Source organism: Lissotriton vulgaris, chromosome 6 (genome assembly GCF_964263255.1).
Source record: "Lissotriton vulgaris chromosome 6, aLisVul1.2, whole genome shotgun sequence".
Lineage (NCBI taxonomy): Eukaryota > Metazoa > Chordata > Amphibia > Caudata > Salamandridae > Lissotriton > Lissotriton vulgaris.
This window is the reverse complement of record NC_141694.1, coordinates 322,678,788-322,702,389: the sequence shown is the minus strand read 5'-3', so window position 1 is coordinate 322,702,389 and position 23,602 is coordinate 322,678,788. Positions and strand designations below refer to the sequence as shown.

At 45.7% G+C, this 23,602-nt stretch overlaps 1 protein-coding gene across 1 annotated transcript in view; it reads right to left on the bottom strand.

The window, feature by feature from the left end:
* Positions 1–23,602, bottom strand: part of LOC147707296 (uncharacterized) — a 154,233-nt gene that overhangs the window by 37,950 nt on the left and 92,681 nt on the right. The window contains exon 6 of the mRNA XM_086925632.1: positions 11,932–12,078. Within this exon, the coding sequence (XP_086781758.1) occupies positions 11,932–12,078 (147 nt within the window). The remainder of the gene's footprint in view (positions 1–11,931; positions 12,079–23,602) is intronic.

The window sequence follows — 23,602 nt, the reverse complement described above, 5'->3', positions numbered from 1 at the left end:
GTCACATGGCATAGGTGTGCATGCACACATGTGCATGCACACCTGGATTCGGTATTTTAACACCCAATTGGATTGGGTGTTAAAATACCGAATCTGAAGGGCCTGTGGGACTGAAAGTAGTCCCACCTACATCCCGAATTTTAAAACTTGGTAAACTTACCGATTCGGTATTTTTCAAATTCGGTAATTTTACCGAATTGGTAAAATACCGAATCATACAAAAAAAGGTCCCCTACATCTCAAAAGGCCAAATACCGGTCGGAAACGGCCGAATTCGGCCGTTTCCGACCGGTATTGGCCCCCTACATCGGGCCGAAAATGTGGTTACCTTTGAATACTTTTTTTATCTAGGAGTTTACATTAGCTTCTTATTGTTAATTTTTTTATTTTAATATGCTATGTAATATGTTTTTTTTCTTCTCTCTTCTCTTTTCTTTCCTTTTCTCTTCTCTCTTTCCTCTTTCTCTCCTCCTTTTCTTTTCTCTTTATCTCCAAAAATACCTTTAAAAATGCATTTGGATTAAGTATGGTTTTATTCAATAAGGCCACTTTGTTGTACTGTACCTCTCTAAACTTAGGGACATATTATCAAGGGGGTTTATCTCCGCTTTTTTGGCTTTAAAAGTAAAGAAAGCGGAGATAAAATTATCTCCCTAATACCTAGCTGTCGCTAACACCAGTTAGCGACAGCTAGTAGGAGATAGCGACCATCTTGGGCCCCACTTTGCATGTCAGTGATAAAGTGGGCGTGCCAAGATGTTAGCGACTGGAAACAGTCGCTAACATCGCTATCTCCTATTACAAAAAGCTAACACCTGCCCTGAGCAGTTCCAATGGGAGGTGGATAAGGTGGCTAAGAGCATTAGCTCGGTAATGCATGAACATTGCTGACTTTTCAGCGATATTCATGCACTGCGGCTAATTTTTATCGCATTTGCGATAAACCTTGGTAATACCATGGTTTATCTGCGATAAAAATTGCCGCAGCTCAGCGGTAAATCTTTGTCTCTAACCAACCAATAGCGATAATTATCGCTATTGCTTGGTAATATGCCCCTTAGTCTTTTATTATTTCCTGCTTGTATTGCCTCTGTAATGTTGTTTTACGTTGTTTTATTATCTCAATAAAGCATTTTAAACACAAAAAAATAGAAAAACAAAACAACCATAAAGTAATACCTTCCATGGCAGTACACAGCTTGAGGTAATGGGTTAGCCCAATTCCTCCTCTGTTATCCTGATTAACGGCATTTCATATGTGCATATTCACCCGAAATGATCAGTTTTTGTATTTGGTTCCTTTCTTTAGAAGGCCCCTTATATCACAGTGGGATAGCCCAAAAGTAACCCAAAGGATTTGGGTGAATTGTGATACATAACCAAAATGGTCCAATCGGAGAGACCAGCAGAAAGCAAATAAAAATAACTGATCCCACTTTTATTTATCCAACCACCCATCTCTTACTTTGAGGAAGGGGGTGAAAAATTGCTTCTATCGATGTAGGAAAGCATATTTAACATTATGACTTCTTAGCACACACAAAGAAGTCAGTACATTCATTTTTAATATGTATGAAAACTAACAGTATAAGTATGATATTTACACATGGTCTTTCCAAAGAAAAAATAAGAGAATATATTCCTAAAAAAGAGTGCCCATGTGTGGAATTTCAGCAGAGAAAGGAAGGAGGAAATAGATCTTTTACATATATCATAACTTTTACAGAGACATGTGGCAGTTGCATTTATCATAAAGCATTAAATGTGATCTCATTGATTACAGGGTAATTGTTTCAAGCATAATTGCTCCTTTGTGGAACAAATATCCAATACAGGCAGTGTAAAGTGTTGACGTTTCGACCCAGCAAAAGGGAGAAGGGCCAATTTAAGCCTCACCAGTGTGTCATCATCATGACTGGGTGGCTAAATAGAAGGAGAGCAACCTGAAGATATCAATCATCCAATGAGTGAGTTGTAGAATTAATCATATAATTGATGGAGGCCAGCAGGCTCCCCATCTGCAGGGAATTTAATCAAGGCCCTTATATGTAGTGGCCTTGGAAAAAGACTCAAGTGTATAATCCTGACAATTATCACATAGGTTTACATGCATACATGGCATAGGTAGATGCTTCATAATACAAATAAATCCCTCCAGTTTTCCGTCTACTTGCAAGTATTATTCTGACTGAAGGGGATGCGGCTCAAAAAAATAAAAGTAGGATAATTTAACTTTGTTCTTTTTTTAGCTCTCTCGATCAGCTCTTCAGCTGGTGTTACTGGCCACTCATTTCATCTCCAGTGCACCACATACTAAATGGCCACTGCTTTTTAACTGTGGAGCTTTCTTGGAAGGGTATTACCCACATTACATCATTGTTTTGGCATTCAAAAATGACAAATACATTAGATGATTCATTTTGGTCATCTTGGATCAATAAAATGATGACACATTATGCATAATGACACACAAGATGGTCACCCACTATGATGTTTACAGAGCAAGGAATAATCCAATTGCATTGTGCTTATTATGTTTTTGTTTTCACAGTTCCTTGGTGTCTGACCCATTGCTTCTAAATGTGCCACCCATCCTTGCTCTTTCACACAATCTATCATTATGCACAATACCATTCCACTATGACTGATCACTGCGATCTTTAATTTGTTTACAAATTTCTTCTTGCAAACAGATGCCCAACACCTATAGGTCTAGTTTTTTTCTTTTTTCTATTTTTATTCTTTTATTTATCTTGTATATGCATGCCAAATGTGTGTGTTAGTGTTTTATTGCCGTAGGTTGAGTGGACGCATTATTAGTTACTGAGGGCCCGATGTAGGTAGGCAAATACCGGTCGGAAACGGCCGAAATTCGGTAATTTCGGCCGTTACCGACCGGTATTTGGAAAATGAGATGTAGGGGCATGTTAAATTACAGAATCAGTAATTTTACCGAATCTGTAATTTTTCCGATTCTGTAAAATACCGAATCGGTAAAATTACCGATTCTGTAATGTAACATGTAGGTAGTACTGTAATAGGTGCTACAAGGGTTTGAGAATTCGTTATCTACCACCAGGTGGTAAATAATGAAAACCCTTCAAAAAGCATTTTTTTTGCTTTAAAAAATGTGCCATGTTGCAGACATACATGCCCTAAGGGTATGTATGTCAGCAACAAGTGCACCCATGCACAATTGAGGGGTGCAACAGGGTGTCAAAGTGACACCCTGTCCCACTTGCAAATTCAGTAATTTTACCGAATCGGTATTTACCGATTCGGTAATTGCCATTGATTCCTATGGGCCTGGAGGCCCATAGGAATCAATGGCAATTACCGAATCGTAAATACCAATTCGGTAATTACCGAATCATTCCGATTCGGTAATTTCATAGTGGAATTACCTACATCCCATTTACCTACTCTTAAATACCGAATCGGTATGATTCGGTATTTAAGAGTAGGTAAATCGAGATTACCTACATCGTGCCCTGAGTGCCTAAACGCATCAATTACTAAAAAGGCAATTTCATGTTGTCACATTGTTAACAACCAAGTATTTTCATCTCTTCCGTCTCGGAAATTGTATAAGCATGCTACTTAAGAGTTGAGTGACTGTAAGAAATATCCTATTCCATCTTCAAAGTGGAGGTTAACCATGAAATCTTGCTCAATCTTTATAAAGTTATTGTTGGCAAGTGTTGCTCCTGAGGTTTTGCCTTGTTGGGAGGGCAGGTACTGCTTCTTCTGTTTGCAGCAAAAGTCATCGCGTCTGACCTTCATTGAATTTTTTGAGTTTAGATTTTGTCAATAGTTTTTTTTAACAAACTTTATTGAGCACCACAAAGTAAATACAATATGTCATAGCGGTTCAGTATTGCATTTTTTTTTGAGAGCGTATACAATTATCAAACTAATAATCTGTTTGCATGTGCCAGGGAAACATACAACAATCGTTGCAGATTTTGTCAATAGATGATCTACTTATTAGAGGTAGTAAATTCCTCTGATCCAGCTAGTTTTCAAATTCCAGCCACAATGTCCTATTTCTAAAGATCTGGTCTGAGATCTATGACTTTTTCAGTTTGGCAACTGTGGATTTTTATTACATAGCTGAGATGTTTATTATTCAGTCTTTATCGAACATTTTTCAGATTTTTCCACGTATCCTTGTGTCAACAAATAGAATTAATGAGCAATCAGTGGGAATGTCTCCCTCCTGCCAAGGTCTTTTCCGGTGTGCTCTTTGAATTTTAAGGATGACAAGTTTACCAGGGTTTGTGAGGATATTATCTCTCTCCATACACTATTCAATATTGTATTATCATTGTACTTAATCTCTTTTTTTAATTTTTTTTATTGAGTTTTACTTATCTGCACAGGCACATTCTATGGCATGATCTGCACCAAAGTACCGACAGGTCAATTAATAAGAGCATCACTGCATATGAAATAAGTATAGTAGCTCGGCAATGTAGGAATCATGTACACAGTAATAATCATGTGGTGCGCACTTCATCAGCATCCTGTATCCTAACCCAACCCACCCACCAGGCGTGTCTCATACAATCAGTCTGTTGATCTACAGACTGGGATTATTGCAGGTTAGTTCCACAAATGTAACTAAATTAATGCTTAGGCAAACAACCCGTAACAGGGGCGGGGGGCACCTCGTTTTCAGTGTCTAGTTCTCGCATTGTCATGCAGTGCACAGGGGTTTGTTAATCTACGCCGGGTGAGATATGCTCTGTGTAAAACAGAAAAGTGCACCAGTTGGAATCGGGCATTCCTAGAACTTTTCCAAGAACGTTCCACAAGATCAGCCCAGGACTTTTCCGGAGTCTCGTCCTCCAGATCCTCTTTCCACTTTAACCTCAGCGCAGTCAAGGAAACTAGCATTTCCTGTGTCATCTGCTTATATAGACAGGTGACCTCTTTAAAGGTTCCTGCCACTGTCACTATGTATTGACACCCCGTCGATGTCTGTAGTTCATTTTGGTCCTGTGTCAATGTGTCCTAAGTAAAATTCAATTGGTAGGCCATCTGCCCAAGACATCTTGTTCCTAGCCATGTGTTTCGACTGCGATACCCCGGCCCAGTAGGTCTGCCTGTTCCCCATCCAGGGCCGGCTTTAGCACTGGTGGCACCCGGTGCGACAATAATTTTTGGCGCTCCCACACCTCATGACCGCCTCTTCAGATTCTCTCCCTACCACCAGACAAAAGTGCCCCTCACCTCTCCAATCATGTTATTGCTAAACACAGTGCCCCCCACCCTGAGGCCAGCGCCCTTCCACAGGTCAGCGCCCAGTGCGGCCTCACCACTCGCACTGCCCTAAAGTCAGCCCTGTCCCCATCGAGGTGCTGCAGGACATCTGCAGTCACAAACCTAGGGCCAATTTACTCAGATACAAATCCGCATAGTAAGCAAGGAACCGGACATGAATGCCTTGTTGGGTATAGCAGACCTCCCCATTTTGGTCTATAAGCTCCAAAATTACCGACCCCTCCAAGAGGGCCCGGATTAGTCTCTTTCAGTGTGGGTACAGGTGATGTAGTTTTTATAATCAAAGCAGCAGAGATGCTCCACCTGTACAGCAACTGCCTCTTTCGCCTCTACAAGTTCCCCCTGCTTATCAGGCCTCTCAGGACATTCCCGCTCTACCTCTCGTAGGCCCTGATCTGCTTCCTGTATGCGCTGAAAAAGCATTTTACGCACTCCCAGCATCTCTGAGATGCAGTGTCCCCTCATGACTATTTTAAAGGTGTCCCAATTCACAGAGGAAGCCATTGCTGTGCCAAATTTTTCTTGAAAATATTGGGCAACACCTGTGCCCATTGCTTCAAGGAAAACATGATCCTCCAAGGCTTCAGGGTGTAGACGCCATGTAGGTATTTTAGGCCTTGTGCAAAACCACAGCACCCTTAGCAGGATCGGGCTATGATCCGATATAGTGAGATATTCACTACTTTGTACCCCCTTGTGCACATCAGGGGAGCACAAACCAGCATCCAGCCGAACATGAAGGTTATTGAGAGCAGAGAAAAAGGAGTAATCCCGAACCCTTGGGTGCTGCGCTCTCAAGAGTCTACTAAACCCCATCGTTGTTGCCATTCTATCCTAGCTTCTGCTATTTTATGGATGGGTGCATCAGGGAGTTGGGGGTGGGAGCGGTCAAGGACAGCATCGGGAATACAATTGAAATCGCCCCCAGTATTACTGATCCTGTTAGTATGGGTGCCATCTTCCCAGAAAGCTGTGATAAAAAGGCAGGTTGCTCCGTATTGGGGGCATAAATGTTCCCCAATACTATATCTTTACCATCTAGTTTCCCAGAAACAACAACATGGCGGCCTTCTGGGTCTGTGAATTGCTTCGTGCATTGAATGGGTACACCAGCCCTTATCCAAATTCGTACCCCACTGGCGAACGCCAAGTAACTGGTGTAAAACGCTTGGACTCGCCATCGGCGCTGCATGGCTGACCCTTCCTGTGCCATTATGTGAGTCTCCTGGAGCAGTGCAATTTGAACCCCCTGCGGACTAAATATGCATGTATTTCATGGTGCCGCAACATTTAAAGCATCCCCCTACATTCCATGAAATACATTTTAAATTAAACGGGGTACCCATCCTTTTAAGTGAAACATTCTCCCAGTCATTGCTTCCAGTGTGATACGCCTGTTCCCAACTAACTACCCATCAAGTAAACTAAACCCCCAACTCCCCCTCCCCAGGACAGGTACTGCGCAACTAGTCCCCACCCAAACTGTGTTGAACCACACAAAGTCCTCTAGTGGCTACAGAGGTGCAAGGGTCCCGGTTGCCACCAAAGGTGCTCTTACATCAGTCCGGCAGTAGCCCAAAGTGCATCGGCCCTGGATGGTGGATTCCACACTCCCGGAGCGCACCCAACCACCCCATCTATTATCCCTAGTGCCCCTCAGTTTAAACAGAGAGAAGAGAAATGCTATAGTGTGGTTGAGCACATAGAGGAGAGGAGAGAGAGGGTAGAAAAGAAAGGAATAAGGCAAAATGAGAAATCAGCAAGAGACCAATCACGCAATCTCGTCAGCAGTACTGCCTGGTCACGTGTGGCATTTTAACACTGCCGCTTTAAGACGTGTCCGAGTCCAATCCACCGGACCCTTTCTCTGATCCAGTGCCTCCCTCCGTTTCTGGCATTTCAGCCGTCTTCGGCCCGGCTTGCTTGAATCCTGATGGTGCAGTGAGAAAGGGACTCATGTCTGAGTATACCCTGCCACACCCATAGTGGCCAAAAACGATTCAGAAAAGAGGGTGGTGATGAACAGAGTGTCTGAATTAAGCAGACCACTCTTACCCAGTCCAAAGATCAGGGCTTGATCCATCACCGTTATTTATCTCACTGCACCATCCCAGCTCAGAACCTGGCTATATGCAAATCAGTCTGTCCCTGGCCCAGTGCATCATGGGAACAGGGCAGACTAAACTACCAAGCCAATTCTTCACCAGAAAGGAGACAAGCTAAAAAACGGTGTTGGATCTAGCCCTGATCTCTTGACTGGGTGAGAGTATTCTGCTTAATTCAGAAACTCTGTCCATCACCACCCCTTGTTGTTTAATTATTTTGTCCACCATAAGCGTGGAAGGGTATACTCAGATGTGAGTCCCTTGCTCATTGCACCATCAGGATTCAAGCAAGCCAGGCCGAAGACGGCTGTAATGCCAGAAACCGGTCCCCGGAAGCTTGTTTCCTTCCCAATGAAAGAATTGGCTTTGTAGTTTGGTTTGCCCTGTTCCCATCATGCACTGGGACAGGAACAGACTGATTTGCATATAGCCAGGTTCTGAGCTGGGATGGTGCAGTGAGCTAAAAAACGGTGTTGGATCTAGCCCTGATCTCTTGACTGGGTGAGAGTATTCTGCTTAATTCAGAAACTCTGTCCATCACCACGCCTTGTTGTTTAATTATTTTGTTCACCATAAGCGTGGAAGGGTATACTCAGATGTGAGTCCCTTGCTCATTGCACCATCAGGATTCAAGCAAGCCGGGCCGAAGACGGCTGTAATGCCAGAAACCGGTCCCCGGAAGCTTATTTCCTTCCGAGTGAAAGAATTGGCTTTGTAGTTTGGTTTGCCCTGTTCCCATCATGCACTGGGACAGGAACAGACTAATTTGCATATAGCCAGGTTCTGAGCTGGGATGGTGCAGTGAGCTATAAAACGGTGTTGGATCTAGCCCTGATCTCTTGACTGGGTGAGAGTATTCTGCTTAATTCAGAAACTCTGTCCATCATCACCCCTTGTTGTTTAATTATTTTGTCCACCATTAGCGTGGAAGGGTATACTCAGATGTGAGTCCCTTGCTCATTGCACCATCAGGATTCAAGCAAGCCGGGCCGAAGATAGCTGTAATGCCAGAAACCGGTCCCCGGAAGCTTGTTTCCTTCCCAGTGAAAGAATTGGCTTTGTAGTTTGGTTTGCCCTGTTCCCATCATGCACTGGGACAGGAACAGACTAATTTGCATATAGCCAGGTTCTGAGCTGGGATGGTGCAGTGAGCTAAAAAACAGTGTTGGATCTAGCCCTGATCTCTTGACTGGGTGAGAGTATTCTGCTTAATTCAGAAACTCTGTCCATCACCACCCCTTGTTGTTTAATTATTTTGTCCACCATAAGCGTGGAAGGGTATACTCAGATGTGAGTCCCTTGCTCATTGCACCATCAGGATTCAAGCAAGCCGGGCCTAAGACGGCTGTAGTGCCAGAAACCGGTCCCCGGAAGCTTGTTTCCTTCCCAGTGAAAGAATTGGCTTTGTAGTTTGGTTTGCCCTGTTCCCATCATGCACTGGGACAGGAACAGACTAATTTGCATATAGCCAGGTTCTGAGCTGGGATGGTGCAGTGAGATAAAAAACGGTGTTGGATCTAGCCCTGATCTCTTGACTGGGTGAGAGTATTCTGCTTAATTCAGAAACTCTGTCCATCACCACCCCTTGTTGTTTAATATTTTGTCCACCATAAGCGTGGAAGGGTATACTCAGATGTGAGTCCCTTGCTCATTGCACCATCAGGATTCAAGCAAGCCGGGCCGAAGACGGCTGTAATGCCAGAAACCGGTCCCCGGAAGCTTGTTTCCTTCCCAGTGAAAGAATTGGCTTTGTAGTTTGGTTTGCCCTGTTCCCATCATGCACTGGGACAGGAACAGACTAATTTGCATATAGCCAGGTTCTGAGCTGGGATGGTGCAGTGAGCTAAAAATCGGTGTTGGATCTAGCCCTGATCTCTTGACTGGGTGAGAGTATTCTGCTTAATTCAGAAACTCTGTCCATCACCACCCCTTGTTGTTTTATTATTTTGTCCACCATAAGCGTGGAAGGGTATACTCAGATGTGAGTCCCTTGCTCATTGCACCATCAGGAATCAAGCAAGCCGGGCCGAAGACGGCTGTAATGCCAGAAACCGGTCCCCGGAAGCTTGTTTCCTTCCCAGTGAAAGAATTGGCTTTGTAGTTTGGTTTGACCTATTCCCATCATGCACTGGGACAGGAACAGACTAATTTGCATATAGCCAGGTTCTGAGCTGGGATGGTGCAGTGGGCTAAAAAACGGTGTTGGATCTAGCCCTGATCTCTTGACTGGGTGAGAGTATTCTGCTTAATTCAGAAACTCTGTCCATCACCACCCCTTGTTGTTTAATTATTTTGTCCACCATAAGCGTGGAAGGGTATACTCAGATGTGAGTCCCTTGCTCATTGCACCATCAGTATTCAAGCAAGCCGGGCCGAAGACGGCTGTAATGCCAGAAACCGGTCCCCGGAAGCTTGTTTCCTTCCCAGTGAAAGAATTGGCTTTGTAGTTTGGTTTGCCCTGTTCCCATCATGCACTGGGACAGGAACAGACTAATTTGCATATAGCCAGGTTCTGAGCTGGGATGGTGCAGTGAGCTAAAAAACGGTGTTGGATCTAGCCCTGATCTCTTGACTGGGTGAGAGTATTCTGCTTAATTCAGAAACTCTGTCCATCACCACCCCTTGTTGTTTAATTATTTTGTCCACCATAAGCGTGGAAGGCCATATACTCAGATGTGAGTCCCTTGCTCATTGCACCATCAGGATTCCATCACGCCGGGCCGACGACGGCTGTAATGCCAGAAACCGGTCCCCGGAAGCTTGTTTCCTTCCCAGTGAAAGAATTGGCTTTGTAGTTTGGTTTGCCCTGTTCCCATCATGCACTGGGACAGGAACAGACTAATTTGCATATAGCCAGGTTCTGAGCTGGGATGGTGCAGTGAGCTAAAAAACGGTGTTGGATCTAGCCCTGATCTCTTGACTGGGTGAGAGTATTCTGCTTAATTCAGAAACTCTGTCCATCACCACCCCTTGTTGTTTAATTATTTTGTCCACCATAAGCGTGGAAGGGTATACTCAGATGTGAGTCCCTTGCTCATTGCACCATCAGGATTCAAGCAAGCTGGGCCGCAGACGGCTGTAATGCCAGAAACCGATCCCCAGAAGCTTGTTTCCTTCCCAGTGAAAGAATTGGCTTTGTAGTTTGGTTTGCCCTGTTCCCATCATGCACTGGGACAGGAACAGACTAATTTGCATATAGCCAGGTTCTGAGCTGGGATGGTGCAGTGAGCTAAAAAACGGTGTTGGATCTAGCCCTGATCTCTTGACTGGGTGAGAGTATTCTGCTTAATTCAGAAACTCTGTCCATCACCACCCCTTGTTGTTTAATTTCCATCTTAAGCAGAGCTCGACACCCCTCACTGACATGTGGCTCCGCTTCTTTGTCGTCGGGGAAGAAAGATCATGCTTCGGAGAATCTCCGATCAGCAGAGCCGGGGCCAAGACCCACCCGCGGCAACCAGGACAAGAACAGCACCGGAAGGGCATCCCAGGACAGTAGGACGGCACCAGGTAATCAAAGTTATTATTAGTCCTAAACAACCACCTGGTTTAGGAGCATTCAATGAAAGGGATAGTATGGCAAATCCCCACCAGCGAAGGGCCAAAAATTGTTCAGGTGCCGGTGAGCACCACTAAAGCGATCCGCCGTGAAGCTCCCCAGACACGCCAGGGCTCACTCGGCCGCAGATAAGCAGCGTGGGTCTCCAACTCAAGGTCCGCCTTCCGGAAAATCCTTCTCACTTTCAGCTCTAGCTTGGGATCACTCAGTAATACGGACCTTTCGTTGACGCCCGATTGCTACTCCTCACCTCCTCCAGCAGGGTCTCGGAGCTCTAGGGCGCCATCTTGCTCCGATCATGCCAGTACTCCACTCCAAATGATTTCGGTCGCCACAGCACTCCAAACACTAGGAGGCACCCAGAGATGTTCCAGGACACTTCTAGGGCTCAGGGGTCTCCTCAGCGGGCCCCTGTGTTCAGGCCAACACGGTAGTAATCAGGATAAATTATCAGGCCGGCGCGTAGCTCTCAGCTCACACACCCGCCATCGTTGGCTCACAAGCCACGCCCCCATAAGTTTATTTAATCATGTAATCAGCCTCAGTTTTTTATGAAAGGCAGATGCACTTGAAGACCACAGGTTTACTTCTGCAGAAACAAATGTAGAGATGAGGGTTCTGCAGGCTTGCTGATGGTCAGCATTCTTGAGGCACTATGACATAAAATATTTCATGTACACATTGTCACCTTTATAGATCAAGGTCCTCAAGCCTACATTTTAGGCAAAATACGCTAAGGTTGCCCCTGTGGTAGAGACACATTCACACTTTGAGTTATATACAGAAACTATCTGTAGGTGGTACTTCTCACTCTTTAAGTGGCACTTAATAATATCTTGAAAGGTTAGGGATGAGATGGTGACTATGTGAGGATGGGGGTGTTTGAATGTATACATATCACTAAAGTTCGGGCAATAACTGGCAACATATTGAGATCAAGAGGAACGGAATATAAAATCACTTCCATTCAGAGCCACCTACCAGAGACACGAAACTGTGCTCCAATGTAGATGCAGTTGGTCATCTCCCCTTCACATTCAAGAATTTCAGTGGCCTCACAGCTCAGATCACCGTCCACAGAGCAGGTGGGACACTTCACTCCGTTTGGAGCTGTATTTTTTGGTGGAACTGTGCAATGCATAAAGGAAAAACAGATCTTTGTCAGTTCTGATGATTTGCAAGCACATGCCTCAATACGCAACATATGACAAAGAGCAGCATTTCCCAAACTGTGGGTCACAAGCCGATTGTAGGCAAGTCACAAAAGTCCTGGTATATGTCAGAGTTAAAGAATGTGCTTGATTTGTACCTCACTCCTCCGCCGTGCTAATGGTCAAGGGGGCATATTACCAAGCAATAGCGATAATTATCGCTATTGCTTGGTTAGAGACAAAAATTTACCGCAGCGCTGCGGCGATTTTTACCGCAAATAAACCTTGGTATTATCAAGGTTTAACGCAAATGCGGTAAAAATCGCTGCAAAGCATGAATATCGCAGAAAAGTTAGCGATATTCATGCATTAGCGAGCTAATGCTCTTAGCCATGTTATCCACCTCCCATTGGATAACATGGCTAAGAACTGCTCAGGGCAGGTGTTAGCTTTTGGAGATATTCCCGCTTAGCGCAAATATCTCCAAAAGTTGGTAATAGGAGATAGCGATGTTAGCGACTGTTTTCAGTCGCTAACATCTTGGCACACCCACTTTGCATCTCATTAGTGATAAATATCACTGACATGCAAAGTGGGGCCCAAGATGGTCGCTATCTCCGACTAGCTGTCACTAACTGGTGTTAGCGGCAGCTAGGTAATAGGGAGATAATTTTATCTCCGCTTTCTTGGCTTTTAAAGCCAAAAAAGCGGAGATAAACCCCCTTGATAATATGCCCCAAGATACTGTGTTAACATAGTAAATGCAACATGACACCAGCTGATAGACATGCTAATCTTCCAGGTCCTGTGTGTATTCACAGCACTGCCCTGTTTAAAGTATGTCAAAGCAGATCAACCACTGACATAGTTTGATATTTTTACATCCCCCAACTCCCATCTTCGAAAAGATCAGAAATGGTTAAGGATTATGACCATAATGACTTGGGGAAGTGAGCTGCAAAAAACACATTCTTTCATTGTGAGTGACTCTTACTCAGCCCTACTGGCCTTCCAGAAGGACTGGCCTGCAACTAATTTCATTAAATTGCCTTTCATAATTGCGTTCCCCTCTGGCCCTGAACAGAGGTGTGTGCAGATGACAAGACCAAGACACTGTAGGCTGCAGCCCAAACTCAGGTTGAGGCAACTGATCTGCAAAAATAAAGGAAAAGCTTATCCTGCAAATGTATCAAGGACTGGAATTATTTGTATCACCTATTGATGGAGCTCTATTTTAGCTTCTGTGCCACCAGGATTCAGAGGCAAACTATACAGCATTTAACTGTCTTTAACACAAGCTTAAGAAAGTCCACAAAACTGTAAAACCTGATTATCATCTGCCAGACTGTGCAGGCTCAGACTATACCGCAACTCCTTGACAATGCACACAGCTGCACTAGCCAGCAGGGGTCGTTGTTGCAGGCAGCAGATTCCTTTCTTTACAGTAAAAATCACCCCTGCCTTACGTACACTAAAGCTAGGTGGGTCGCAAATGTCTGTTGTTCTAAAAATGTGGTCATGGCTCTACAAAGTTTGTGGAGCACTGCCATAGAGGAAGGAAAGCGAGCTCTAAATGAACTGTGCAAGACTGGAAAGTAAGTGTGAGAGAAACTGGCTTTTGCAGCTGTCCCCTGACTGTTTGCCCCTATTTGTGACTGATTTGATGTTATCTGACTCTGACTGTTCCCTGGGTGGCCTGGCAGTTCAGGCTGGACTGTTCCCATTGGGTGCAGGGTCAAGACTGATTTGCATACGGCTGGGGCCAAACTGGAATGACATGGTGAGCAAAAAAAACGATGGATTGAGGCCCAGATCACTCTACTGGGGTGAATGTATGACATTGTTCTGCATTCTGTCCATCAATTGTTCTTTTTGCATTTGTCACCACGAGTGGGACGGGTATGCCCAGACGTGGGTCCTGTGCTCTCCATGCCACTGGAGTCAAGCTATCCTGGCTGATGAGGGCTGAACGCCTGAAACCGGTCCTAGTATGCTTGTTTCCAGTCCAGGGAGGACCTGGCCTGGCAGTTCAGGCTGGACTGTTCCCATTGGGTGCCGGGTCAACACTGATTTGCCTATGGCTGGGTCCAAACTGGAATGGCATGGTGTGCATAAAACAATGGATTTAGGCCTAGATCTCTGAACTGGGGTGAATGTATGACATTGTTCTGCATTCTGTCCATCAAGTGTTCTTTTTGCATTTGTCAACCAGGCACAGGGTCAGCGCTCCATGTAAAAGGTATATGGTAATTAAGTGTAATTACTATTGGTACAGAGAGCATACCTGTAAGTCCCTAGTCTGAGTGTTGGCATGTAGGTTTAGAGGCCCAGTAGGTTTAATGCACTTACGTTTGCATTACTGTGGTACCTGCTGTCATTTTAAAAGCCAGCACTGCCTTGCAGGCTGCTTTTAAAATTATAGTATGTTTAAGTTCGACTAAAGAATTAAAGGTCATTCCAAAGCCTTTAACAACGTTATTTTCACATATAATTCACCCCTAAGGTCTACCTTAGGTGCCGCAAGAGTAGAGTGCCATGTTAAAATAAGCAGGAACACTATAAACGATGCTTAATCTGCTCTCTTTAGGGAAAAACAATCAATGTTGTTTTCCCTATTGTAGTACATTAGCTCCATAATATTAAGAAAGCCTAACTATTGACAAGAGTGAGCTACACTAATAAATTACCTGAAAACTTGCGAAGGTTGGATTTATTAGGACAGAAAAGAAGTTATAGAATTTGATTTACTGTTGTGCCTGAATCCAGTTCTAGTGATGCCTTTCCTGATTGTCCAGCTTTTGACAGACTGACCCAAACTGCTGTTATGAGGTGGCCTGCAAGGAAACAAAGACACCTGATGGGAGGAGATCTGAAGCTGCAGAGCAAAAGGCAGGAAAGAGTCTGGGTAGTCAAACTGATCTTCAAAGGGAGAATGACAGTGAGAACAGAAACCAGGCCCACCCCCACTGCTTGCACCCCCAGTCAGATGGGAGACCTTGTAATTTAATTAGGAGATGAGCTGAGAGGCGAGTGTAGGGAAAAGTTAGCCAAACCTGTGGGTTGGGTTAGACAGACCTGAGGCTTCAGGAGAGATTTCCTCCATTTTGAGTTTTGTGTAACAGTGCTTTCTGGGACAAAAAACATGCCACACTTCAGGGGAAGAGGCCATCACGGAGGGTGGCACACTGCACCCCATGATTACGAGTACCCCCTTCTTGTCAGCCCAGAAACTTTGCATAAATATGGGAGAGCTGACCAGCAACTCGTATCCATGCCTGGAAACAGGAAGAAGAAGGGTGGAGGGTACGTAGAGCTCCCACCATGCTCTGTGGCTGAGCTCACTTCTGGGGAGAAAGCAAGATGGCCAGTGGATAGTGTGGCGAGTGTGTCTTGGTCTGGGACCTGGAAAAATATAGGGGGTTGATGGAGACAGACAACAAGAAATAGACTATGAGAGGCCGGAAACGACAAACATCAACAAACTGAAAAGGCTGACTACAGCATACGGTGACTTGCGGTCACCACCCTGTCACTGCATTGTCGGAGGTCTCGGCCAGCTTTTGTCGGCTGGGTGCTTTCCTGCTTGTTGGCAGTGGGAGTGGCAGCGGGGGTAGGAAACTCTGTTGGACCAGATAGTCTGGATTGGATCAGATTGAATCAAGGTCTGCGACTGCCTGAACTCTCCAGGTCCAGAAAGCAGCGGGAGATCAGGAGGGGAGACATGCCTTTGTTGCTCTGAGTTGTGTCATATTAGTCGTGTTCACCCCATGAGGCAATTGCTTTTTTTTTTCGTCCCTGAAGAGCTAGAACTCGCTTTCATACAAGAGGTGGAATAAGTGCCTGTGAGTGCAGGGGGTCTACGAAAAATTAGTAATGGAGGTTTGGGGGAGAGACTTCCTGAATGAGGAACTGTGCTCTTCACAAAGCTTTTCCCTATTAGCATTGAATATGGTTAATCACCCACATTTGGTCCCCTTGAACAAACGGAGCTCTTTTTGTCTCTATAACAGTTAGCCAAAGAATTTCCTCTCAGTGAACCCTCGAGATTGAGCTACAGGAGACTGACACTATCTAAAACAAGGAGGGTTATTGTGGAAAGGGAAACCATGCAACCTCTGTGGAAGATTGGGGTCTAACCCATATCCAACCCAGACCTAACTTTGCAACTGGACAAAGGAGGGGTAGTAGCAGCTTGGGGTGGGGCTCTAGGCCCCTTCTCAAGTGGAGTAAGAAGCCGATAGTTGCAGAAGTGATCTGTGTAGCACAGATGCAACTTGTGGCTACCTTGCAATAACTACAGTGCTACTCATCCGGCGCCTCAATGAAAGGTATTTTGAGAGGTTCTTCAATGAAAACTCGGAATGGCAGGGAAAGACCAACAGGCAAAAAATAAAAACCGGACAGAGTTGTTCTTAGGCACTAAGTCATTTGACTATTTCCCTGAGAAATTTTGACAAGATTTTTCACAGAAAATAGATAACAGGATGGAGTCCATTCCAATCCCAGATAGTATCTCATTCTCACCTTCGCTGCAGCGAAAATTGCCAATTAAACAAAATGAAAACAGATATATCCACTGTTTACGCTCGGGGGTCCCAGGGGAGGGCAAAATGAAAATATTGCGGATTTGGGTAATGAAAGGGCGTATACCCAAATCAGAACCAATACATTGACTGCGCTGGAAAAATAACTTCACCCAGCTAATGTCTTGAATCAACTAGTACACTTGGCTGTCGCTACACTGAACCCAGGCCAACCTTCTTTGATTAATATAACTTTAAATCAGTTTTTATGCAAACTTTGCGAAATGAAGCTCTCACAAGAATCCACTTATCTTCAAACTAATGAACAGCTTTGGCAGAATATTGAAAATATTCAACTGCTTGCCACCCGTATGACCCAGGTGGAACTGACGGTATCTACTCTGGAAGATACCTGCAACAAACAAGACAGAAGCTTTGCTAAAATGCATATCGAATTGGAAGATCTTCAACTAAAATTAGATGAAATCGAGCTTGAGCCCTTCTCCTTTGCAAATATATGCACAATTATTTTTTGAGGGCAGGCAGTGGTCCACAGGACCACTTCCTGCCCTTAAAAAATGAAACGAAAATGTTTATTTTTTTATTTATTTTAAATGCATCCTGTTTTCCTTTAGGGAGAACAGGCTGCATTTTTTTTTACAAAGCTTCTTTATTTATAAGCAGTGCCAGACATGGCGGTCTGATGTGACCAGTAGGCCACCATCCCTGGGAGGGACAGCCATTCCAAATGGGGTCGCAAAATGCGAGTAACTCATTAATATTCAGGAGCCTCGCATTTTGCGACCCCATTGGGAATTGCAAACAGTGTCCAAGACAGTGTTGTACATGCCAAATAGTGAGTTGCAAATTGCAAGTCCCAAAAGCAACGCAATTTGTGAGTTGCAATTTGGCAGGTCGTAAATCTGGCTCATCGTCATCTGCCCAGAATCACTCAAAACCTAGCATTAATTGATCCCTGGAGATCTCAACATCCGCTATATCGGGCTTCAAGAATAGATTTAAAAAAAATGTCCCATCAATGGGATAAAGGGAAATCGTTGATTCTCCCAAATCCATTCTCGGATCATTCTGTCCCTGTGACCGAAATTAGGTTTAGGATTAATCCAGTTGAGCATCCTTGGTGGACATTAGATAAGACTCGTCTCACCAAAGATGGATGGGCTATGATCATGCAAATCAGTCTTACTGAATTTCTTGAGAGGAAAAGTGGATCAGCCCAAATGTTTTCTGTTTGGGACTCATGCAAGCACTTTATTAGAGGAGAGGCACTGAGGCATATTACCAAGCATATGCTATAATTATCGCTATGTTTGGTTAGCGGCAATAATTTTATCGCCGTGCTTCGCCTATTTTTATCGCTTAGGAGCCTTGCTATTATCAAGGTTTATCTCCTAAGCGATAAAAATCGGTTGAAATGCATGAATATCGCTGAAAAGTCAGCGATATTCATTCATTACCGAGCAAATGCTCTTAGCCATGTTTTCCACCTACCATTGGATAACATGGCTAAGAACTGCTCAGGGCAGGCGTTAGCTTTTAGAGATATTCGCGCTTAGCGCGAATATTTCCAAGAGTTGGTAATCGGAGATAGCGGATTCAAGCAAGCCGGGCCGAAGACGGCTGAAATGCCAGAAACCGGTCCCGGTAGCTTGTCTCCTTTCTGGTAAAGAATTGGCTTGGTAGTTTAGTCTGCCCTGTTCCCATGATGCACTGGGCCAGGGACAGACTGATTTGCATATAGCCAGGTTCTGAGCTGGGATGGGGCAGTGAGATAAATAACGGTGATGGATCAAGCCCTGATCTTTGGACTGGGTAAGAGTGGTCTGCTCAATTCAGACACTCTGTTCATCACCACCCCCTTTTGTAAATCGATTTTGGCCACTATAGGTGTGGCAGGGTATACTCAGACATGAGTCCCTTTCTCACTGCTCCATCAGGATTCAAGCAAGCCGGGCCGAAGACGGCTGAAATGCCAGAAACCGGTCCCCGGTAGCTTGTCTCCTTTCTGGTAAAGAATTGGCTTGGTAGTTTAGTCTGCCCTGTTCCCATGATGCACTGGGCCAGGGACAGACTGATTTGCATATAGCCAGGTTCTGAGCTGGGATGGGGCAGTGAGATAAATAACGGTGATGGATCAAGCCCTGATCTTTGGACTGGGTAAGAGTGGTCTGCTCAATTCAGACACTCTGTTCATCACCACCCCCTTTTGTAAATCGATTTTGGCCACTATAGGTGTGGCAGGGTATACTCAGACATGAGTCCCTTTCTCACTGCTCCATCAGGATTCAAGCAAGCCGGGCCGAAGACGGCTGAAATGCCAGAAACCGGTCCCCGGTAGCTTGTCTCCTTTCTGGTAAAGAATTGGCTTGGTAGTTTAGTCTGCCCTGTTCCCATGATGCACTGGGCCAGGGACAGACTGATTTGCATATAGCCAGGTTCTGAGCTGGGATGGGGCAGTGAGATAAATAACGGTGATGGATCAAGCCCTGATCTTTGGACTGGGTAAGAGTGGTCTGCTCAATTCAGACACTCTGTTCATCACCACCCCCTTTTGTAAATCGATTTTGGCCACTATAGGTGTGGCAGGGTATACTCAGACATGAGTCCCTTTCTCACTGCTCCATCAGGATTCAAGCAAGCCGGGCCGAAGACGACTGAAATGCCAGAAACCGGTCCCCGGTAGCTTGTCTCCTTTCTGGTAAAGAATTGGCTTGGTAGTTTAGTCTACCCTGTTCCCATGATGCACTGGGCCAGGGACAGACTGATTTGCATATAGCCAGGTTCTGAGCTGGGATGGGGCAGTGAGATAAATAACGGTGATGGATCAAGCCCTGATCTTTGGACTGGGTAAGAGTGGTCTGCTCAATTCAGACACTCTGTTCATCACCACCCCCTTTTGTAAATCGATTTTGGCCACTATAGGTGTGGCAGGGTATACTCAGACATGAGTCCCTTTCTCACTGCTCCATCAGGATTCAAGCAAGCCGGGCCGAAGACGGCTGAAATGCCAGAAACCGGTCCCCGGTAGCTTGTCTCCTTTCTGGTAAAGAATTGGCTTGGTAGTTTAGTCTGCCCTGTTCCCATGATGCACTGGGCCAGGGACAGACTGATTTGCATATAGCCAGGTTCTGAGCTGGTATGGGGCAGTGAGATAAATAACGGTGATGGATCAAGCCCTGATCTTTGGACTGGGTAAGAGTGGTCTGCTCAATTCAGACACTCTGTTCATCACCACCCCCTTTTGTAAATCGATTTTGGCCACTATAGGTGTGGCAGGGTATACTCAGACATGAGTCCCTTTCTCACTGCTCCATCAGGATTCAAGCAAGCCGGGCCGAAGACGGCTGAAATGCCAGAAACCGGTCCCCGGTAGCTTGTCTCCTTTCTGGTAAAGAATTGGCTTGGTAGTTTAGTCTGCCCTGTTCCCATGATGCACTGGGCCAGGGACAGACTGATTTGCATATAGCCAGGTTCTGAGCTGGGATGGGGCAGTGAGATAAATAACGGTGATGGATCAAGCCCTGATCTTTGGACTGGGTAAGAGTGGTCTGCTCAATTCAGACACTCTGTTCATCACCACCCCCTTTTGTAAATCGATTTTGGCCACTATAGGTGTGGCAGGGTATACTCAGACATGAGTCCCTTTCTCACTGCTCCATCAGGATTCAAGCAAGCCGGGCCGAAGACGGCTGAAATGCCAGAAACCGGTCCCCGGTAGCTTGTCTCCTTTCTGGTAAAGAATTGGCTTGGTAGTTTAGTCTGCCCTGTTCCCATGATGCACTGGGCCAGGGACAGACTGATTTGCATATAGCCAGGTTCTGAGCTGGGATGGGGCAGTGAGATAAATAACGGTGATGGATCAAGCCCTGATCTTTGGACTGGGTAAGAGTGGTCTGCTCAATTCAGACACTCTGTTCATCACCACCCCCTTTTGTAAATCGATTTTGGCCACTATAGGTGTGGCAGGGTATACTCAGACATGAGTCCCTTTCTCACTGCTCCATCAGGATTCAAGCAAGCCGGGCCGAAGACGGCTGAAATGCCAGAAACCGGTCCCCGGTAGCTTGTCTCCTTTCTGGTAAAGAATTGGCTTGGTAGTTTAGTCTGCCCTGTTCCCATGATGCACTGGGCCAGGGACAGACTGATTTGCATATAGCCAGGTTCTGAGCTGGGATGGGGCAGTGAGATAAATAATGGTGATGGATCAAGCCCTGATCTTTGGACTGGGTAAGAGTGGTCTGCTCAATTCAGACACTCTGTTCATCACCACCCCCTTTTGTAAATCGATTTTGGCCACTATAGGTGTGGCAGGGTATACTCAGACATGAGTCCCTTTCTCACTGCTCCATCAGGATTCAAGCAAGCCGGGCCGAAGACGGCTGAAATGCCAGAAACCGGTCCCCGGTAGCTTGTTTCCTTTCTGGTAAAGAATTGGCTTGGTAGTTTAGTCTGCCCTGTTCCCATGATGCACTGGGCCAGGGACAGACTGATTTGCATATAGCCAGGTTCTGAGCTGGGATGGGGCAGTGAGATAAATAACGGTGATGGATCAAGCCCTGATCTTTGGACTGGGTAAGAGTGGTCTGCTCAATTCAGACACTCTGTTCATCACCACCCCCTTTTGTAAATCGATTTTGGCCACTATAGGTGTGACAGGGTATACTCAGACATGAGTCTCTTTCTCACTGCTCCATCAGGATTCAAGCAAGCCGGGCGGAAGACGGCTGAAATGCCAGAAAGCGGTCCCCGGTAGCTTGTCTCCTTTCTGGTAAAGAATTGGCTTGGTAGTTTAGTCTGCCCTGTTCCCATGATGCACTGGGCCAGGGACAGACTGATTTGCATATAGCCAGGTTCTGAGCTGGGATGGGGCAGTGAGATAAATAACGGTGATGGATCAAGCCCTGATCTTTGGACTGGGTAAGAGTGGTCTGCTCAATTCAGACACTCTGTTCATCACCACCCCCTTTTGTAAATCGATTTTGGCCACTATAGGTGTGGCAGGGTATACTCAGACATGAGTCCCTTTCTCACTGCTCCATCAGGATTCAAGCAAGCCGGGCCGAAGACGGCTGAAATGCCAGAAACCGGTCCCCGGTAGCTTGTCTCCTTTCTGGTAAAGAATTGGCTTGGTAGTTTAGTCTGCCCTGTTCCCATGATGCACTGGGCCAGGGACAGACTGATTTGCATATAGCCAGGTTCTGAGCTGGGATGGGGCAGTGAGATAAATAACAGTGATGGATCAAGCCCTGATCTTTGGACTGGGTAAGAGTGGTCTGCTCAATTCAGACACTCTGTTCATCACCACCCCCTTTTGTAAATCGATTTTGGCCACTATAGGTGTGGCAGGGTATACTCAGACATGAGTCCCTTTCTCACTGCTCCATCAGGATTCAAGCCAACCGGGCCGAAGACGGCTGAAATGCCAGAAACCGGTCCCCGGTAGCTTGTCTCCTTTCTGGTAAAGAATTGGCTTGGTAGTTTAGTCTGCCCTGTTCCCATGATGCACTGGGCCAGGGACAGACTGATTTGCATATAGCCAGGTTCTGAGCTGGGATGGGGCAGTGAGATAAATAATGGTGATGGATCAAGCCCTGATCTTTGGACTGGGTAAGAGTGGTCTGCTCAATTCAGACACTCTGTTCATCACCACCCCCTTTTGTAAATCGATTTTGGCCACTATAGGTGTGGCAGGGTATACTCAGACATGAGTCCCTTTCTCACTGCTCCATCAGGATTCAAGCAAGCCGGGCCGAAGACTGCTGAAATGCCAGAAACCGGTCCCCGGTAGCTTGTCTCCTTTCTGGTAAAGAATTGGCTTGGTAGTTTAGTCTGCCCTGTTCCCATGATGCACTGGGCCAGGGACAGACTGATTTGCATATAGCCAGGTTCTGAGCTGGGATGGGGCAGTGAGATAAATAACGGTGATGGATCAAGCCCTGATCTTTGGACTGGGTAAGTGTGGTCTGCTCAATTCAGACACTCTGTTCATCACCACCCCCTTTTGTAAATCGATTTTGGCCACTATAGGTGTGGCAGGGTATACTCAGACATGAGTCCCTTTCTCACTGCTCCATCAGGATTCAAGCAAGCCGGGCCGAAGACGGCTGAAATGCCAGAAACCGGTCCCCGGTAGCTTGTCTCCTTTCTGGTAAAGAATTGGCTTGGTAGTTTAGTCTGCCCTGTTCCCATGATGCACTGGGCCAGGGACAGACTGATTTGCATATAGCCAGGTTCTGAGCTGGGATGGGGCAGTGAGATAAATAACGGTGATGGATCAAGCCCTGATCTTTGGACTGGGTAAGAGTGGTCTGCTCAATTCAGACACTCTGTTCATCACCACCCCCTTTTGTAAATCGATTTTGGCCACTATAGGTGTGGCAGGGTATACTCAGACATGAGTCCCTTTCTCACTGCTCCATCAGGATTCAAGCAAGCCGGGCCGAAGACGGCTGAAATGCCAGAAACCGGTCCCCGGTAGCTTGTCTCCTTTCTGGTAAAGAATTGGCTTGGTAGTTTAGTCTGCCCTGTTCCCATGATGCACTGGGCCAGGGACAGACTGATTTGCATATAGCCAGGTTCTGAGCTGGGATGGGGCAGTGAGATAAATAAAGGTGATGGATCAAGCCCTGATCTTTGGACTGGGTAAGAGTGGTCTGCTCAATTCAGACACTCTGTTCATCACCACCCCCTTTTTTAAATCGATTTTTGCCACTATAGGTGTGGCAGGGTATACTCAGACATGAGTCCCTTTCTTACTGCTCCATCAGGATTCAAGCAAGCCGGGCCGAAGACGGCTGAAATGCCAGAAACCGGTCCCCGGTAGCTTGTCTCCTTTCTGGTAAAGAATTGGCTTGGTAGTTTAGTCTGCCCTGTTCCCATGATGCACTGGGCCAGGGACAGACTGATTTGCATATAGCCAGGTTCTGAGCTGGGATGGGGCAGTGAGATAAATAACGG